General features: G+C 43.2%; 1 protein-coding gene across 1 annotated transcript in view; it reads right to left on the reverse strand.

Moving 5' to 3' along the window:
* The window catches only part of xirp2b (xin actin binding repeat containing 2b), a 139,956-nt gene that overhangs the window by 38,077 nt on the left and 81,667 nt on the right, over nt 1-20,212 (reverse strand). The window contains exon 4 of the mRNA XM_041200240.1: nt 4,182-4,318. Coding sequence (XP_041056174.1) covers nt 4,182-4,318 — 137 coding nt within the window. The remainder of the gene's footprint in view (nt 1-4,181; nt 4,319-20,212) is intronic.

Genomic DNA, 20,212 nt, shown 5'->3' on the forward strand with positions numbered 1-20,212 from the left:
AACCCCACTGCAGCCATTCCAGGCCCCACCTGACCTGATTTAATGCCAATTAGGCACCTACCTTGCTGGCAAGGAGAACTCAGTCTCTTCAGGATGAATACTCTGCTTCCGAGAGCTGCTGACCAATCAGAGGCCACTTGCTATCTGGTACCAGCAGTGCAATCAGGAGCAGTGGAAGGAAAGGCAGGTGAGGTGGGATAGTCAGGGGCAGTCAGGAAGGCACCAGCAAGGAAAGTCATTTTCATGGACTGGTGGGGGTCTTCAGTAGGGTGGCCCTTGCTGCTGGCTGGTCTCTACATTGGGCACAGGCTGACCGCAGTAGGAGAGACCTCCCCCCACCAAGCTGCAGCCTAGGGTTTAACTGGTACAGGGCCCACAAGACATGGCCCTTGCCCAATTCTGGTAGAATACCAGCAGTAGAGTGCTGAGGCCCTTAAGTGGCCCAAAGTGACCTCTGGACAGGAAACCCGTTCTTGGTCCTTCCCGCTCTGAACATAAACAGCTGGAGTCAGGAGGGCGACAGCCCCGCACCTTCCTGCCCAAATATGCAGTCCCCCAATCCCGCCTCCGGCAGAGAGCATTAAATTCAGCCCGTTGTTTCTGCATCAAGCCACAGAGAGTACCAGTTTATATAGTATAGGATAACTACATTTACACTGAAGAAACGGGCACTGCAGGTATGTGCCTACTGGCAACCACTCAAACTGGCTCCCAGTTGAAATTGTCCCTAAACTAATTTCTCTCAGAGGTCTTACAATAGATGGAGTCCTAGAATATCGCATTGGTTTAAGATGGAGTCAAACTTATCCCAGAAGTAAAAGGTCAATGTTTTGACTCACTATGTCACCCAAGTTGTAATGTATATCTTCAAAAATAACTTTTCGCAAAATATTAAAACAGCATTCAACAGTATGGTAGTGCAAGATATTGGGATTCTAAAGCTTTGTGCCTTAGATAAAGTTATTCAGATTGTGACATACTAGCCAGATTAGTAACTGAGCTCGTTTAATAAAAAGATTTAATAGCTATCAGGATGGCCTTATACTTTGACTTGCAGCCACTACTGTATTCATGGGTCAGCAAGATCAAGTGATCACCACTCTCAGCCTTTTGGGTAAGATTATCTGCTGAAAGCAAAACTTCAAAGAGCATAAAAAGATTGTAAAAAAATAATTGAAAGCTTGCAAGTTTAGTTGAACATAAACACAGCTGGCAGTAAAATGCTGACATATGGGGGTGAAATTCACCTTGGGCAGTATAACAAATTGTGGAATGGTGAATCAGCAGCCTGCTTTACGTGCTGCCTGATTTTTGTTACCATTGAAGTGGATAACCTTACAGTTCCCCGCATTGAACTCCTTTTACCATAATCTTGTCCCCTCACTTAGTGGGTCTACGTCCCTTTGGAACATCTTACTTCCCATCTGCATAACTTAGTGTGCCTCCTAACTTTGTTTCATTTGCAAACATGGATATTCAACTCTCTATTCCCTCATCCAAGCCAATATATGTGACGAAAAGTTGTTGCTCCTGTACAAATCCTTGAGAAACATGACTTGTCACATCCCACATTTCAGAATATATTTTCTTTATCCCCACCGTGTGGTTCCTACCTTCCAACCAATTACCCAGGGTATAAAATGAGCTACCAATTCTCTATTACCTATTTTACATTACTGCCCACAAATAATTTCACCGCCTATATCTTTATTCATGTGAAACTTAGGCCTGAATTTTTCCTGCGTTGGGCGGGCTCGGTGGGAGGGGGCGGGGGTGGTCATGGAGCTGACCACCCGTGATCAGCTCCACACTGCCATTTTATGCAGGTGGGCATAATATAGCATAATACAGGAGCAGTAGCGCTGAGCGCTACCAGTGTGGGCAGGGGGAGGAAGGAGAGTTGGCTCCAACACTCAGCCCTGTCTCAGGGAGATTGAAGTGCTTTTTAACAAAATAAATAAATGCAATAAAAATTTAATGAAATATGTCCCCTCATGTGACTATGTGACATACAATGGGACATGTTTTTATTTTTCAGACAAAGTTTTTATTTAATTCGTAAAAGCTTTATAAAACCTCATCCCGCTGGTGGATGAGGTTTCCTAAAAAATGTAAAGGCCGCTTGGCCTATTCGCCTGTCCGCCAACCATTAGATTGGACGGGCAGCGTAACATTCATGTTAATTACCTGTTTAATGGCCTTAATAGGCCTATCAATTATTGGCGGGCACGCAGCCAACTCTGGCACCCGCCTGCCAAACGAAACATCGCGAGATTGCGTGATGACGTCAGGACGCACGCCTGCTCCTGCACGCCGAATGTAAAATCCTGGCCTTAAGTGTGAGTGTTACATGTAGAAGCACAGCTCCCAAACACATAAATCAACCAGAATTATTCAGTTGTAAATATTTGAACAGAAAACAGCCACTACAAGCATTCAAACTCCTCAAAAGTATCAAATGGTACCAAATTTAATTCCAGCACTTTATGAGTCCTATATTAAGAACATAGGAGCAGAAGTAGGCAATTCAGCCCTTCGAAACTGCTCTGCCACTCAGTATGATCCTGACTGATCTGGTTGTGTTCTCAACTCCACTTTGCCACTATACCCCATAATGCTTGACTTCCTTGTTTACCAAAAATATGTCTAACTCTGCCTTGAATAAATTCAAGTGACCCAGCCTCCACCGCCCTCTGGGGAAGAGAATTCCACAGATTAATGACCCTTTGAAAGATAAAAAAAAATCCTCATCTCCGTGTTAAACAGTAGACCTCTTATTGTTAAATTGTGTCCCCTGTTTCTAGTCTCTCCCACAAGTGGAAACATCCAGTACAATATTGCACAAGCACATGTACTGAAATTTATAACTACTTAAAAGGTTTAGTAGAGCTTACAATGCAAACAAAACCTCCCACCCAGAGAGAAAATAACCATTCGTCATCACCTGTGAAATTCCTTTGAGAGGATTATTTCCAACTCTGAGCAGATGCTTTGATCAGGGTGCAAGAAAAGTACTAAAAGTTAGGGTGGGGCATTAAAAAACAGAAAATGCTGAAAATATTCAACAGATCTGGCAGCATCTGTGGAGAGAGAACAGGCTTAGAAAGGTCATTGTCCTTTAATGGAAATTGTTTTACTCTCCACAGTTGCTGTCAGACCTGCTGAGCATTTCCACCATTTTCTTTCAGATTTCCAGCAACTGCAGTATTTTGGTTTGTAAGGAGTTGTTTATTTTATCTTTCAAAACCTTCTGACAAGATAATGAAATGTATGTAACTCTAGGTAAATTAAAATCTAGGTAATGTTTGGGGGCACGCCGCCATTTTATGTGGTAGGGCCAATTAAGGCCCTCCCAGCGTGACGTCCGCCAGGAAGCACTATGCACTCACTGTGCGCACTTTCGCTAAGTACTGCCTCAGGGAGATTGGCGCCAAATTCAAAAATGTGAAATATAGACAAGTAAAATTTCCCTCACATGTCCCCTCATGTCACTTTTAATTCAACTTTTATTAAATTTTTAAAAACCTACATGAACCCTCTCCCGCCCATGGATGAGGTTTCATGCATGTTCTGAAGCCCGCCAGAGCTCCTGGCCTGCCCGTCAGCCTTAAGGTTGGATGGGCAGGTCCTTTAACTGCTTCAATTAGTTTTTAAATTACCTCAACTGGCCATTGCCAGGTTGGCAGGTGGACAGCTGATTCAGCTGCACCCCCGCCAACCTGAAAATTTAAATGACGCGGGGTGAAGTAGGGAGTTCCGCCCAACATCATCCCGCATCATTTTACACGTCGGTGAGCGGGCCCCCACCCACCCCCCAGCCCCCCTGCTCACCCCCATAAGTCAAAGGGAAAGGCAATGTAGCCACAAAGAGTTTCTATTAGTTAAAGCAAGCAAGAAGGTGCTGTGTATTGTTTTAGTCCTAAGTCTCAAGCAAGGCAGACAATGAGCTTCTCATCTTCTACCCTGCCCTTCCACCAAGAAAAATAAACCTCGTGTTTGTCCCACTTGTACAGTTACTGGGATTCAAGTTGTCCAAGCTTCTGCTCAAGCTCATTTACTGATCAAAGTGCAAATATATCAGTCATTGGACTATACAGGCAAAGAGTGAAAGACATCAACATTGAAATCTTACAATCACAGTATTTTTTTTTAAAAAGGATACTAGGAAGATTGCTACTTACCGCAACTGAAGGGCTGCCGCTCTCCTTCTTAGAAATAGCTGCTTGATACATGGCCAATCTGTCTTTAAGTGAGACAGTCTCCTGGCTATCAAGGGGCACAGTCTCAGCCTGGCTAGGCTCATCAGATATGACAGCAGCTGGAAATGAGAACATAACTGGATTTCAGGACTTTATAATAATGGCTCATTAGACTACAGAACAAGGCACTCGCTTTATTGTCATGAATCACAATGCTAACCTTCACCTCTCATCCCCTTTCCATTTGGGGACAGGATAGAATGAGTTAAAAAAACGAAGAGGTAGGTGACTCATTTTATTTTAATTACATCAGTTTCTTGAGGATGGGCGAGTTGTCTTTGTTGTTAACTCTCTAACAGTTATCATTCTTTACATAGGGTACTATTTTGCAAGACGCAACAAAAATATCTCAAAGCAACCGAGCATAGAAGATTATGGTATCAAGAAAGAGTAGGCATTGGGACCTTTTGTGCGTTCAAATAGAAATGAAAAATGGCTTGCAGTTATTGTAATGTACTGGGGCTGGGGGAGATGCTAATACTGGAAAAAATAGCAACATGGAAGTAGTTTGAACGTAATCTGTCAACCTTCCTGTGGCTACAAAATTATTTTATCCATCCCCAAATGTTTTTATACCTATTGTTGGGACTAAAGCTTCCATGCAAGATAAATTTTTAAAATAATTTTTAAAAGCATATTAGTGCACAAGAGCTGACCAAAGTAGTTACTTAAATAGATTTGGTGTTAATAGCTTTGTACCTGGTTTACCATGATCATTCTCAGATATTTCCCTCTATCTAGTTGTTTAATGACATGCCAAAAACTTGCTGAAGAGAAACCACAGAAATCTGTTACTCAGCAGGTGCTGTAATGAATGCCATTACAATGGTAGATTTTTTTTTGCTACATCACACAATTGAAGAGTTTCCACTAGCAAACTATTTGCTACAGGACATGTTGCTGATCTTAACATTCTCAAGTACGAGTGAGGGCAGCAAGATCAAGGGCTTATTCATTTGATCGTAGAGGCACAGTTGAATATTTTCTGATGTTGGATCATGTTTACCTGGCTTGCATTCCAGGAAAACATGTTTGTAAACAGCCGACAGTGATTGCATCATAATCTATATTTTGAGTCTTTGCTGGTGGCAAGGTATCTCATGCAAACAGGAAATTGCATTAAACCCAACATTGGATCGATGTGTAGTCATCTAACTTTGAAGAGAGGCATATGCCACCTGCTGTATGTCCAGATGATGTCATATCTACCTCATCTAGTCCCTGACAATGGGTATGTCAGTAGGTGGGCTGAAACAACTAAGCAGTATAGTTCCACACATGGCATTTCAGTTTAGTTTCTTTTATTCAAGTTTCATACCCAAGTTCAGTTATTTAAACTTTATCAAGCCAGGCGTGAAGATGGGTTATGAAAGGAAGTCAAAGGCAACCTAAGTTGGAGGCATGTAACTGATTCTGTAACAAATATATTGGTGGTGGTGGTTTAGAAATAATTGAATAGATATACATCTGCATTAGATGGGTGTGAGGAGGATTCTCAATTTGGCACTTCAGAGCATCTTCCAGGAAGGGCACCCAGGCGTCATTCATGCAGCAGGTTATAAACAGGTTCAGTGCTGCACACAAATCTCCAGTCCTTGAGAAGAACACACGAGAAGGAATTTTGCAACAATGCAGCACCCACCTCTACTGTGTGTTTTGTGAATGGCAAAAAAGGTTGCTTGCTGCAAAGTAGAGGCCCACTCTACACCTGATCCTCCCCTACAATCTTGTGCATATGCCTGCCTCTGGACTGCACACCATCAACGTACATAAAATTGGAAACATCACGTCATTTTAGAGAAACTAAGGAATGATTATATTATAGGATATTGTATGTAATAATCTTGTACTTGAATGATGTGTGTGAGTAAATGAGGGTAGAAATGTGTGTTTTAGATAAGATTTCCATGAGGAGATTGTCCTTAAGCAGGAAACATGGCAGGCCATGTATGAGTCATTCAATACATTATTTCAAGGACAGCATTCCATTTTGTGGAACCCAGTGCAATCAATCATTCACCTTCAATCCCCTCAGCTTGTTACTCAATGGAAAATACAACCCTTTAAATAGCAGTAGAATATTTGGAAACTTCTGAAGATATGCAAGTGCTACCTCAGGCAGCCTGCTGTGCATATTGAAGGTTACCATGAATAGAGGAAACAAATGTAATTACTGAATTCCAAGCAGAAACAGCTGTCCAGGAAAAGTCATGGGGATATCCTACATTGAACCATTCCTGTACCATAATGTCCTGCCAGGTTTTCGATCCTCAAAACTACATTTAATGATTTTCATCATGGTGGAAAGTAAGTCATCCGATAAAAAGACAAAATGACCATGTTCCTACTACTCTGTTGCTAAGCAGTGCCAATGTTAGTTCTGTTTCAGCTGCTATATTTCAAAAAAATGTAAAAAAAGAACCGAGCAGAACATGGAAATCCCCTACACTTGTTTATTTAACTATTTCGTGTCTGTGTCATATTAAGATTTCTCTTTTGAAAACGGTGGTTAGAGCAGTGTAATTTTGTTTATATTTTCAGCTCTCTGAAGATGCAACTCCAGCTCAATATGTGAGAGATTTTATTAACTTTAATAGCTTGAAGACAAGTGCTCTTATTGACAGAACCTAGATTTAGATTAGCCACTAGACCACACACTATAGGGTTTCCAATACCAGTACACCACTGTGGGGACAGACAGGTAAGCCAGTCCAGAAAACTATTTCTCAATCACAGTTGCTAAATGGGCCAAGTCTTATACAATGTAGGCAGCTAATGGATAATTCATAAGGAGGAATGGTCATGCCCTCACATGATACTCCATTTTCTTCACAGTAGATGTTCACACCTTGGAAAATAACCTCTATTTTTAACCATTGTCACTTCAATCAGTTATACTACCATTTGTTTTAATTAAAGGAATTTGACAGTCAATAGCTATTTCACATAAACTTGTCATTTACCTTATTTTATGACAACTGACTATATCAGATCGGAACAATTTTTAAACTCTCAAGTTATTAAGTAATTAAGAAATTAAGTACATGAGTATTGCTGTAAAAAGACATGCTGAAGCTTTTTGTCTTGCACTCATCAGGACACTTTGCAAGAACACCAATATAAGGGGAAACCAACAATTTATACTGTATGAGAAGAGAGTGCTGATTGGTTGGTAAGTGGACTCTGATTAAATACAAGTAAATTAAATCCAAGTACTGTAAAATACACGACTCTTAAATAATGCCTGTGAAGGCTTGTGCAGTGAGACCATTAATGAACAATAGTTTCTGAACTACAATAAATGATTTAGTAGAGGTAATTTTATGATTCTTTATAACATAATATGAAAATAGAAGAACTTACCTGACTAATTCTCTGCCATGAAGTAATTCCCAAATTACAGGTGTTCCAAATAGACACTGGAGGCTTGCAGGTTGACAAAGACTGCCATCTGATCACATTCCATCTTAAAGCTTTTAATCGCTCTTATGAGTTACTATGGCCAGGAAGTTCAGAATGGCGGTGTTTCCCTGCCCACCATCTGAAGAGTTGGTGGCAAATGCATCACCACCAATACTGGTTGCCCCGCAGAAGGAGCATTAATTGACTGGAGATGGGACTTCCAACCCTCACTCAGAAGAAAGTCCCACCTCAGAGAGCTGCCAGCCAATCCAGTTGACCGCCAGCTCTCTAGTCCCAGCACACCAGAAGCTGCAGTGGACAGGACTGGACTGTATGCAGTCCCCCAGAGTCTAACTCCCAGGACACCAGGAACTTGTAAGAGAGGGGGTCTCAGGACAGGGAGGGTAGGTGAGCCATATGGGGGTAGGGGTGTTGGTGGAGAGGCCAGGGGAGGAGGGAGCACCTGCTGGGGCCAGACTTTGTCAGGGGAGGGGGCGCCTGATGTTGAAAGGAGGCTGTTGATGGAGATGCACCCCCCCGCCCCAATACCACGCTTTCCCACCCGAGACCTGAGCAGAGTCACTTTCCGGTCTTCCCGCTGTCCCTGAACTCCTCCCACAAACCTGGGAATGGCTCTTAAGTGGTCATTAATTGGCCAATAAAGGGCCTCAATTAGATCAAGGGCATGCGGGCTGGCTTAGGTCCCATGTGTCCCGCCATAAATTTGCGGCGAGGCTGAGGTGGGCGGGAGCCCAATGGAAAGGCCATCCGAGGAATTTTACAGGCCTCCCGGCCTGCAAACCCGCAGTAGGGGGACAAAAAGTTCTGCCCTATGAGTTATAACTAGCATGCAATTACAAACCTATCAGGTTAATGCTATTAGATCAGATACTTGCACAGCAATCTCTTAAAATAAATGGTGTCATTTTTGTCACTGTTTTAAAAAGTAGAGGTCACATATGCGAGATATTGATGAATTATTAAAAAAATAAACAAAAATATTCATGGAATTTTGGGAGAAATATTGTTCTACAATAAATATACCTTTTATTACCAAGAACACATATTTGTCAGTGATAGATCTAGGATAACTCAAGACAAATTAGGAGTGGAGTCAAGGGTTCAGTTAATATGGGAAGATGATGTGAATACAGTGACCAGGATGGCCTGAAATATTTCAGCCTGTCTTATAGCATGATCAACAGACCATGTGAACATCAAATTTTAGAAAAGTGAGTTATGCCATTCTTTTCACATTAATCAGCAGCTTTTCAATTGCCCATATTTTTGCAAGATCCAGATAATTAATGCTTAAAAGCAGCTACACTTCATGACAGATCTTTCAATGGATAATTAACATAACCGCTCCATTTCAGAAAGCAAGCATCAAGTCAATGTTCACTGATCATACCACAATTAACATTGGTATTTCAACCAAACAAGTTAAGCAAATATAAACTTCACACAAATTAATCTTACACCAAATAGTCATTAATCTAGCATAATCATTCTCTTAAAAGGTTGTCATTATTTAATAGCTGCCATAGAATGATGTGAATTGTTATTGTTATTTTGCTGTCAAAGATCCTTGATAATACATATGTATTGAATGGAACAATATATAGATTACAAACATACAAGCATTATTCCGAGCACCTCATAATAGCCAAGTATCCATTATCATTTTTATGTTTATATGAAAAAATAATGAGAGCTAGAAACTATGGCATGCACAAGACTGAATAAAATTGTTCCCCATGGTTTTCTATTTATGTAGTGTTTCATACCGTCTGGTGTTATTTACAGAACTGAATTTTCACAAAAGGCCATGCTGACATTTGAGTTGTAAATTTGCAATTGTTTCAACCACTGTCTTTGTCGACATCGTTATGCATAGGAGCAAGCCTTAACTAGAATTATAGAGTCACAGCAATTTACAGCACAAAAGAAAGCCATTCGGTCCATCGTGTCCATGCCAGTTGACAAGTAACCATCCAGCCTACTCACATTTTCCATCTCTTGGTCCATAGGTTAAAGTACTTCAACTATATGTTTAGCTAAAGCTTTATCTAGCACCTGCCTAATGTTTCATTTGAGTAAGGAATTAATGAGAAAGGAAAAAAAATGCCAGCTTAGAGTGTAGGAGGTGTATTCAATTAGAAATTTCAGTAAATTGTTAAATGAATTAACACATTTTCATAGTCAGAATCTGTTTGGTTATTGTAAGCATTTTGGATTAAAACCCACAGACTTACCCTCCCCACACAGTGCAAGCCAAGCAAAATAAATTGCCCAGATTAAAGTAGGCAATTTTGAGCAAGCATATTCACTTTACTGCAATTTCAAGAGAGCCTGAAATGCAATTTGGAAAAAAAGCATAAACGCTACATTATTCTTAATGCAAAAAAAGGACCATGTTTGGCTTTTAGCTTTGTAAATGCATATTATTGTACATACTTTAAAGAAAGAAAAACTTGCATCACTAATGAAAATCAATCTACTGTATATGTGATATGCATATTTAGTACACAGGGATGTTTCATACATACCCTTTTAGTTCAGCAAATGCTCAGTTGGTAAGATTTCGTAAATCAACAAATTATGTAGAAGAGACTTCTTTTTAATCCTGTACCAGCAGTGTTTCTATTTTCTGTCCAGTAAAAGTGAAAAATCCCTCTTATTGCAGGCTTACTGGAGGCCAGCTCCAGTCAAATCTGCTTCTACCTTCTCCCTCTACCTCCTCTCAGACTTGATGGTGACAGCTGATTTTATTTTAGCCACTTGTGAGGATAAATCCAGTTATTTTTAGGAGTTGAGGCCTATAGATGCTGCATCTAGTCAATTGCCTGTACTGGAAATCTATTTTGCAAGACAGACAGGCTCATGCTGCCCTCTAAATGCCTTTGACACCTGTTAAACCAATCAAATTGACTAGGATATAAAATAAGTTGAAGCCATTAGCTAAAGTACCTGCTATAATTATCAATACATCTTATTGTAGGAAAGTGAGCAATACTGTACAATTCTATAATGGAGAGAATATATGTTCCAGAGGACAATTTATCTCAAATAATACAGAACAGCCAATGGTATTTTACATTGTAATTGAAATATAACTTCCATTCAAATGAGTCATTGGCTGCATTAAACGAGTGAAAATTTATTTTTAAAAAGGCCTAGAAATGTGATGACACAAAAGGCGAAACCTAGGCACTCAGTCTGGTGGACAGGGAGTGCCTATTCATTATGAACCAGAAGTGCACCGCCAGCAATATTGTTTCAGGCCGTTCCATCGGTATTCAGGGCACTTTCCAGAACTATAACATGAAATAAAGATTAGACTCTTATGCTTGCTATAGGACTGTTTTCTGCCCTAGTGCCAGACATAACATGTGATCAATTCAATCAGCACCTTGTGGCACTAACAAGCAGGAAGAAGCCTTCAGCAATGCCATTTAAACACTACTGTTGCTTAGCTTGTCATCAAGGCTACTGATCAGCTTCTCGGTGTTTTGTGTGTTGTTTTTTGCCTGTGGAAACTTAGTTCTGATTGCTGAGAAGATTTTGCTGGTGCTGCACTGTTTCTGGCTGCCTGCTAAACAGCTTACTGCAGACATCAGTGCTGTGGCAATGCTGCCTTTGGGGCTGGATGAGGAGGGAAAACAGCAAAGAAAGCAGAAGACAACAGGAGCAGCTTGTGAAAAAGAGAGGAGAGGGGGGCAATATGCAGGAGACCATACTCATAGTGAATCTTCAGGGACACCATGCCTAGTCTCATCCAGAAGAGGGTGTGCAAGCAGGCTCAGCCATCTTCAATGGCAGCCTCCTGCTGTTTAGAGTTGTGCATGACATCTGGTGAGAAAGGATTGATTGTGTCATGACAGGCTTGAAGTGTGAATGTGTCCAACACAGTCCATAGTTGGTATGCAGCACAAAAATGTGAAGTGTGTAGATGTGAAGGTTGCAACAATAGAGAGAGCAGGAAGTGCGAGTATGTGGAGAAAGAGATGGAGTGGGGTATAATGTAGTAATTGCAGGAGAGTAAAGGGAAGCTGGGTGAGAGGAGCATTGAAAGTAGTGAGACAGGAGCTAATGGAAGTGTAAGCAGAAAGTAAGTATTCTTTGACAAATTTGAGATTCTTGAAATTCTTTCAGCATTGTAGCCGTTTTCTGACACTGGCACATGGACTGCAGCTGTTCAAGAAGACAGCTCACCATCACCTTCTCAAGGGCAAGTAGGGAGGATGGGCAAAAAATACTGGCCTAGCCAGCAATGCCCACATCCCATGAGTGAATAAAAAAAAAGACCTCATCCATGACCTATTTTCCTAATGACGGCAGTGATATTGCCTGGAGGGCTTTCTGTCCCTTTCCTGCTAGGAAGACCAGCATCATCCCCTCTCCTGCCCATCGACTGCTCCAGGGCCTCCAACGTGGCAGCAGAGAACCTGGATATCCTATCTGGACTTCTTGCAAAGCCGGCTCTCTGTACCATAGTGCACCTCCTCTCTAAGAGATGCTGGTTATCTTCAAATGGTATCTGAGATGCCCAATTTCTGGCTGCTCACAACCAGATCTGCACCCAAAGTGTAGAGCTGATTGTGCCAGTAGAACATAATTAAACATAATGAATGGTCATAGGTCTGAACATTCAGTCTGTTTGTCCCGCCACAGGATTGCCAGATCTGCTGAGTATTTCCAGTATTTTTGGTTTTTAGTTCAGATTTCCAGCATCTGCAGTACTTTGCTTTTGTTGTTGTTGCAGTGTTCCTGGTTGCACAGTTGAATCATTTTATGAAATTTAACTCATAGCCTGGGACAGCATGAACTGGCAACTACAGCAACTCATGTGCCCATCTTTAGGGCCTGTCCAAATTTCTAGACCATTATATTAGCAGTTAATATATTCTCTATTTATAATTGTTAACCCAGCACTCAAAGAGACTATTTCAAACAAGTTGCATCTGCTTTTCATGTTACATTGGTTTACAGTCTTGGAGTTCCGAAAAGATTTCATAGAAATCTTCTGTTAGAATGATTTAGTATTCAGACAAGCCAAAACACATTACAGTGTGAGTAAGCACAATATTCTGGTGTGGAACACTTCAGGAAATATCCTTATTCCTACCTCTCATTACTCTGGACTCCATTTGACTAAAAGAACTAAAATTACATGCATCCTGTGACTAGTCTTACAAGCAGCACAGCAGCGACCCTGAAATTGATTACATCATTTCCCAGTTAGTACTGTATCCCATTACAGATTGTGGAATGACCGTTAAGTCCTATTCAGTGAAAAATCATCGAGGCTATCTTTTTGCTGCATCAGGAAACAACATATAAAAGATAAAGAAATTCTGAGTTCTGAGTAAGCCCATGACTAAATAACATGATTCTTACCTGAACTTATATTAACAGTCGTGTAGTTTATTGTTCCCATCTTGGAAAAATCAACAATGTTCTCACAATAGTTAGTACTTGATTTGCAGTTTTGGTTCATCCAACTGTTAAAGATCTCCCAAGATTTTTTCTTTTGTATTTCAGTTAGTAGGAAACTGCGCAGTTACTCAGAGTTTAAGACAAATGAAAATGTTGAGAGGTAAACTTGTCAGTATAAGAGACCGGACTTGTGAGGCCACTCTTCCTTCCAATTCTCTTCCTGCACATGTTGCCAGCATATACATTGCATACACATTGGCATGGAAATAGCTTTTAAATGGGACATAATTTTTAGTTTCAAACATAGTACAGAAATAATATCGCAAAATCTAATGTATTAAAAGATGCCTTGTCATCGAGAGAAAGAGACTTTGAGCAGAATATTAAACACCATGGAATACACATTGTTCTGTAGTTTCACAAAGATTTGAACTGTGCAAACTTTACAAAGGAAGTTCTGCTGTTACTTTATAAGTAATAAACAGAGTGGAAATTAAAGAGCTGTAGGTCACAAATAGAACAGCATATAATGAGTGGCACTAATGTTAACAAAGAGTGTAGCACAAGGTTATAGTTCATAGTTCTTACCAGTCATCTGAACCTTGAGATTAAATTACAGCCTTAAACTCAGTCTCTGGCATTTATTTAAAAGATGTAGACTTTCAGCTTCATGTAGGGGTTTATTAGATTTTAACCAGCCATAATCACTAGTAAAAACAACTACTGGATGCCCTGGGCCCTAATACATTTACTGCAGCTTCATGGAAAAGAAATTTGCATTAGATTATTGAGATATTCTAAGTGCAGTACATGAATGCATGAACTTGCATTCAATGGAGATAGTAAAATCAAACCTTTCTGGCTGAGTCACCAGGTAAATTTATGTCAGTAGTTTCCTAAAAATATTGGAAACCCCTATTCTAAATTCCAAAGAATAGTACCAGCTATGTAAAAGAAAAAGATACATATTTTAAAAAGTACTTTGCTTGTATAACACAGTAGGCCATTCCCCAGAGGGACTAAGGACTTCACAGATTCTTTTAAGGTGGAGTTTGCAAATCTGGGTAACGGAGCACATTTTGCAATTCTGTGCGATCTAAACACAGAGTCAATCTTTTTTCATTACTTGATTAATGTAGAAAATTAAAATATCCAGTATGGTTGTAGTGATGATATAAAATTTGTAAACACAATCTATTTTACAGTACAGGGCAATGTTGACCACCACTCCACCGCCACCCCCACCCCCAAGCCCCCCATGAATAAAAAGCTTTTCCAAACAATATATCAGATCAACTATGATATTGCACTGATCATGCCAGGCAAATGTTATTTGTAGCACTTGCCTGGCACATCTCATGACACACATCAAGAACAATATTTAATTCTTCCTCTGCAAGTACTGTTCCTTTCCCAAACATTGTTATTATTTCAGTGATTGCTATGATGGCTGGGGAATAACAGCTATGGTGAAGTGAGTATAAATGCTAACATTTTACCCTGCGGGAAATCCTTGACATGAACTCACCACACCCTATGTTCCTGTAGCTCAGTACATTAGCATTATGTCGACACACTGCTGCCATTTTAGTAATAGCACAATACCAAACTGCAACACTGATGAAATCCTTTGCTCTTTAATACTTAAGTTATGTTGGCGCTAGAGTGACTGATGGGTACAAAATTAATTATGCACCCTATACTCACAGCATTTGAAAGGAAAATGGATTTTTTCCACAGCAGTGAAGTATTTCTCATGTATGTTGTGTAGTATAAGGCATGAACAGAGGTGATTACTACAGGGCTAGGTTCTTCAATCATCCACACGGGGGAGAAATGAGTCTGCAATCAATGGGGGATCTAAGGGCGGAATCATCCCAGATTTGTACTAAGTGCGATAGCGGGCAGGAAAAAGGACATTTTACTTGCTGACCGCATTGGCGGGTTTTCACGCCGTATTGTCCCATTCTCGGCACATCCCACCTCATTAATTACGCATTCCCTGGAAACACACCGGCTCACTGGTGGGGTGGCCTCTGATTTGCCCACCCTGCCATCACCTCCGACCTTCAGTAATCCGTATTTAAATGGTGCCCCTGCATGGAGATAGGTTCAACCGAGCTCCTTGGCACTTGGAGGACTGTTGGGGAAGAAGCATCTGTGAGGTCCAAGCCAGATGACAAGCCTCTGGATTCAGCTTTCCAACTCATCATGGAGAGTCAGCAGAAGGCAGCGCAACATCACAGAACTATTGGAAGCCCTCAACAGAATGGCTCGCGAGTCAGAGGAGAGCGTCTGCCTGCTCTCTGATGAAGTGGTACCCACATGTGCGTGCAATGGGGTCTCCATGGGGAGGATGGAGAATGCCATGGAAACTCCTGTCCAGCAAAAAGCAGAGATGAACACAGACCTGCACTCCATACAGTAGCCATGAATGAGTTTCTGCAGTGGCAATGCAAAAGGGAAATGGGGTACTTTGACATCCCTCCAGGTGCTCCTTCCCCTCAGGGAGTCAGGCAAGGGCCCTCGGACACCTGAAGGAAGGACCGGCAGCTGGACACCCCTGGGTCATTCACTCAGGAATCTCAGAGGCTGTCCACTCTCTCTGAGTACCCTTTGCCTATGACACCCTCAACCTCATCCTCTTTCACTGCGGAGGGAGCAGCCTGCCCACAGAAGGACAGCCAGAGGACCCACGCTGAAGTCATCAGAGGCAACAGGGCCAACCATTGCACAGGCTGTCTCCACCCTTCCTGTGGATATTAGGCCAGCACCTAGAAGTGCTATGCTTAGAAAAGTTAAGAATTTCTGTTGGTTGCACAGGTGAACATATTTTGTCAATTTATAATTTGAAAATAAATTGATTTTCAATGAGTAATGTGTAATGGTGCCTTTCAGCTTCATTTACAGGCTTCACAAGTCTTCCCCCTGCATCTCCCCCCACTAGCAGTTCAGCTGCACACAGCTGGCCCACGAGTGATTCTGGAAGGAGAGGTGTGTGTGTGGCAGGGCCTTTCAAAGCTTTCTCCCACGCATGCGGAGCCTTCCTTGACCACATTCACCTCACTGTCCTGAGCATTTTCAATGCTGCCTGCTGGGTTTCTCTTTCAGTTGTCCATCTGAGCTGACCTGCATCTCCACCCACTCACTGATCACACTCACATGCAGCACCTGTGCCCATCCAACACAAGGCTCCGCTCACTTTCGATTTCAAAAACTTGGTTGTATTAAGGTTTCTTCTGAGCTCCCCCATTCTTTCCCCTCCCCCAGTCACCCATGGCCTTTCCCCCATCACTGTTGACCCCCCTAGCATCACCTTCCACCTCCCATCGTCACCTACCAACCAGAATCCTCTTTCTATTTTTGTCCAGGTGAATGTGTATGTTCCCTACCTTCCCAAGAATCTCAACCCCATCCACATTGACTACTGGACATCCTCCTTCCCACCCCAGGGTCCATGTCTGCCTCCGAGTCCCCACCAACCACTCTCGCCATCCCATCTACCACTACCGTTGCACCCTCACCCTCCACCCTTCCGGCTCACTTTGCCCCCTCTCATACTCAGCATTTCCTCCTGCCATGCCCACTCACATTTTGCTCCCCAGGAGACAGTCATTGACTCCACAGACCCCTCCCTTGCACATTCACCTGGACATCCCCCTCACCCTTGCTCCCTCCTCCACCCTTACTTCCTCATCCACCCTTACTCCCTCCTCCCCCTGTACTCTCACCTCCCCCTGGACACCTTCCTACCCCTGGACTCCTTCCCAACTCTGAGCTCCCTCCTCCCCACGGACTCCCTCCTCCCCCAGACTCCTTCCCCTCTCCGAACTCCCTCCTCCCTCCAGGCATCCTCCTCCCTTCCCCTGGGATGCTTCCCCCCTCTGAATTCCCTCTTCCCCCGATTCCCTCCTCTCCCTGGATTCCTTCCTCCCCCTGGCTCCTTCCTCCCTCCGAACTCCTTCTTCCCTGTGGATTCCTTTCCCCGTCCAATCTCCTTGCCTTATACCTTCCCAACCCCTTACACCTACCTCCCAATTGCCACTTTCTCCCCCAATACACCCTCCCCAACTCTGTATTCCCTCCCCCACCACCTAACTTCACTCCCCTAACTCCTTCGTACCCCCTTCCCAACCTCACCCCACACCCCCCATGACACCTTTGTTCCCCTCCCTCTCAGCCTTAGCCCACCCACCACCCCCCTAAGTACACCTTCCTCTCCCAGCCAAACCTAAACCTTCTTCTCCCAGGCCATTCCCCCAGTACACTTTCCTCTCCCACTTACAGCTCCCCCCACCGACGGTCATCCATAGCAGCCCAAGGTCAAGACCATGATGCCCTGTAGCAGACCCGAGACATCAACAGAGACCCCCCACCTTCCGTGAGCTGCTTCACAACACAGCCATGTCCTGGAGAATTCACCCAACATGCGATGCACATGTTCCTCCAGGGTCCGGTAACTGTAGAGCTCTAGCATCTTCTGCTCCTTGGATGTCCGCGATGTGAGTAAGGCCCTAGAGGAAAGCCCCGACTTCTGCATGTCACAGTTGTCAAGACGTGTTCTGCGCCAGTGTGTTTTCCCGCCGACATGGGTGGTAAATTTGACGTGGAGGGATGATTCCAGCAAGGAGGGCTCATAATTAAAAGCAAATATATTAAAATCATGTTCCTGACATTCGGTGGTGGGAAACATGGCTCGCCATTGACAGGTGGAGGCGGAGTGGAGTGTGGCCTTCTCTCCCTATTGTCTGCTCACACCCAACATGATGCCTGACGCCGAAGGGGATGGAAAATTCTAACCTAAGTAATGAAGGGAGCGAGAGAGTAAGAGAGACAACTTACAGTAAAAGAAAAGCATCAGAGAAGGTAACTATTTGCTGGAATGGTGGGGTATTATCTCAAATGATGTGCATTGCAGGATTGATTTGGAATGTTGAGAAAATGGGAAATAAAGAGCTTCCACAGAAAAATGATAGTATTTAATTATATTTTATTGGTAACAATTAATTTAGTAACATTTCTCAACAGTTAAGTAGTCCCACTGGCAGGACCAAAAGTGGGACCTGACTCTGTGGAGGTGGGCAGCGAGACCCAGGTGGTGTTTTACTGGCGGCAGCCAACTGAGGAAAGCTGTCAAGTGGAGGATGGCAGTCTGCTCAGCAGCCTTGGCAGTGCCACCAATAGACCTGGCCAGTGCTGAGGCTGCAGTGAGAAGAAGAGGGCACCTCCATGAGGAAGTGCCCTCTAAGACAAGGCATGTTCTTTTATGTACCTTGCTGGAGCCAGGTAGGCAGGACCCAGGGATCTGGAGGGGAGAGGTGGGGGGGGTGCACCCTTCAAAGCTGGCGCCATTGACTGAAGGGCAGCCATTGTCACTGTGGGGCCCATGGTGAGCCATCAAACATCGATAGAGAAGGGCCCCTCCCCTGGGAAACCCACTGGGAGGCCAATAGTGTTTACTTGGCAATCTCTTCAAATGGCAGTAGCTCCTCCCAACTGGTAAAATGCTAGTGGGGGTGAAAAGTGGCTCTTACTTGAGCACCTACTTGGCTTAATTTGCTGCTTGATAGACAACTTTTCCATTAAGGTTCTCACTGCTAGTAATATCTTATTGCAGCAGGAAAACATGAGGTTCCCCACCCAATACCTTCTGTCACCAGTTTACATACCCTTCCTGTCTCCCAGCCCATCTCCGTTTTAGGCCATTTAGCCACCAGCTTCATGGAGGCAGCTTCTCTGTGGCAACCTAGAGTGGGGCGGGGGAGCAGGCATTGAAACCTGAGACCCTATGGCCCAAAAAGGGGTCAAAAGGCTCTATGATCCCAAAAATATTACCCCTCAATCCTGTGGGACTACCGCCCTCAGCCCCCTAAATGTGACTTTTTAAATACCTATCCAAGAGCATCTCCATTTCAATGTATCCTGTGTTCTCCTGCCTGCCTTGGCAGCAACTATCTCTCTAAGTAGCACTGCTGAGACTCCAGAGCTTCTGGCCTTCTGAATGGGCTGGTGACATCAGGGGCTCACCTTTTTTTATTCATTTCTAGGATGTGGATGTCACTGGCGAGACCGTCCCTAATTGCCGGTGAAAAGATGGTGGTGAGCTGCCTTCTAGAACCGCTGCAATCCATGTGGTATAGGTACACCCACAGGGCTGTTGGGAGGGAGTTCCAGGATTTTGACCCAGCGACAGTGAAGGAACAGAGACATATTTCCAACTCAGGACAGGGAGGGGAACTTCCAGGTGGTAGTGTTCCTATGCATCTGCTGCCCTTGTCCTTCTAGATGTTAGTGGTCATGGGTTTGGAAGGTGCTATATAAGAATGCTTGGTGGGTTTCTGCAGTTGCATCTTGTAGGTGGTACACACTGCTGCCCCTGTGCATTGGTGGTGGACAGAGTACATGTTTGGGATGGGGTGCCAATCAAGTGGGCCACTTTATCCTGGATAGCATCAAGCTTCTTGAGTGTTGTTGGGGCTGCACTCATCCAGGCAAGAGGAGAGTATTCCATCACACTACAGACTTGTGCCTTGTAGATGGTGGACAGGCTTTGGGGAGTCTGGAGATGAGTCACTCGCTGCAGGATTCTTAGCCTCTGACTTGTAGCCACAGTATTTATATGGTTGGTTCAGTTCAGTTTCTGTTCATTGGTAATCCCCAAGATGTTGATAGTGGGGGATTCAGTGATGGTAATGCCATTGAATGCTGATCGCAATTGGGAGGTCGCCTGTGATAAAATCACTGAGCCGGTCCTGCCGCTGGCAAGTGTGGCCTTGGGACTTGCTTTTCACCCCAACATTGAGTCTTGAAGCCCACAGTAAAATTCAGCCCTGGGTGAGCTGTTCTATGAATATGGTTGTTAATCTCAGCATTTACAAATGGATTATCCATTACGTTGAATTATCATTTACTATTTATTCCCTTTTGGAATATATATAATTGTTCCCTATGTTGGGAGAGACAATGACCCTGAAATTATACCCAAAGCTATAAAAGTACAATAGGTGCTCAGAGTTTAATGCCCCAGGTGGGGTCAATGATCCTGCTAAAATAGCAACAAACAGAGAGAGAGGGGGAGAGAAAACAGAGATAGATACAAGGCTAATTGTTCA

The sequence above is a fragment of the Carcharodon carcharias genome, chromosome 12, assembly GCF_017639515.1.
Source record: "Carcharodon carcharias isolate sCarCar2 chromosome 12, sCarCar2.pri, whole genome shotgun sequence".
NCBI classification, from domain to species: Eukaryota; Metazoa; Chordata; class Chondrichthyes; order Lamniformes; family Lamnidae; genus Carcharodon; species Carcharodon carcharias.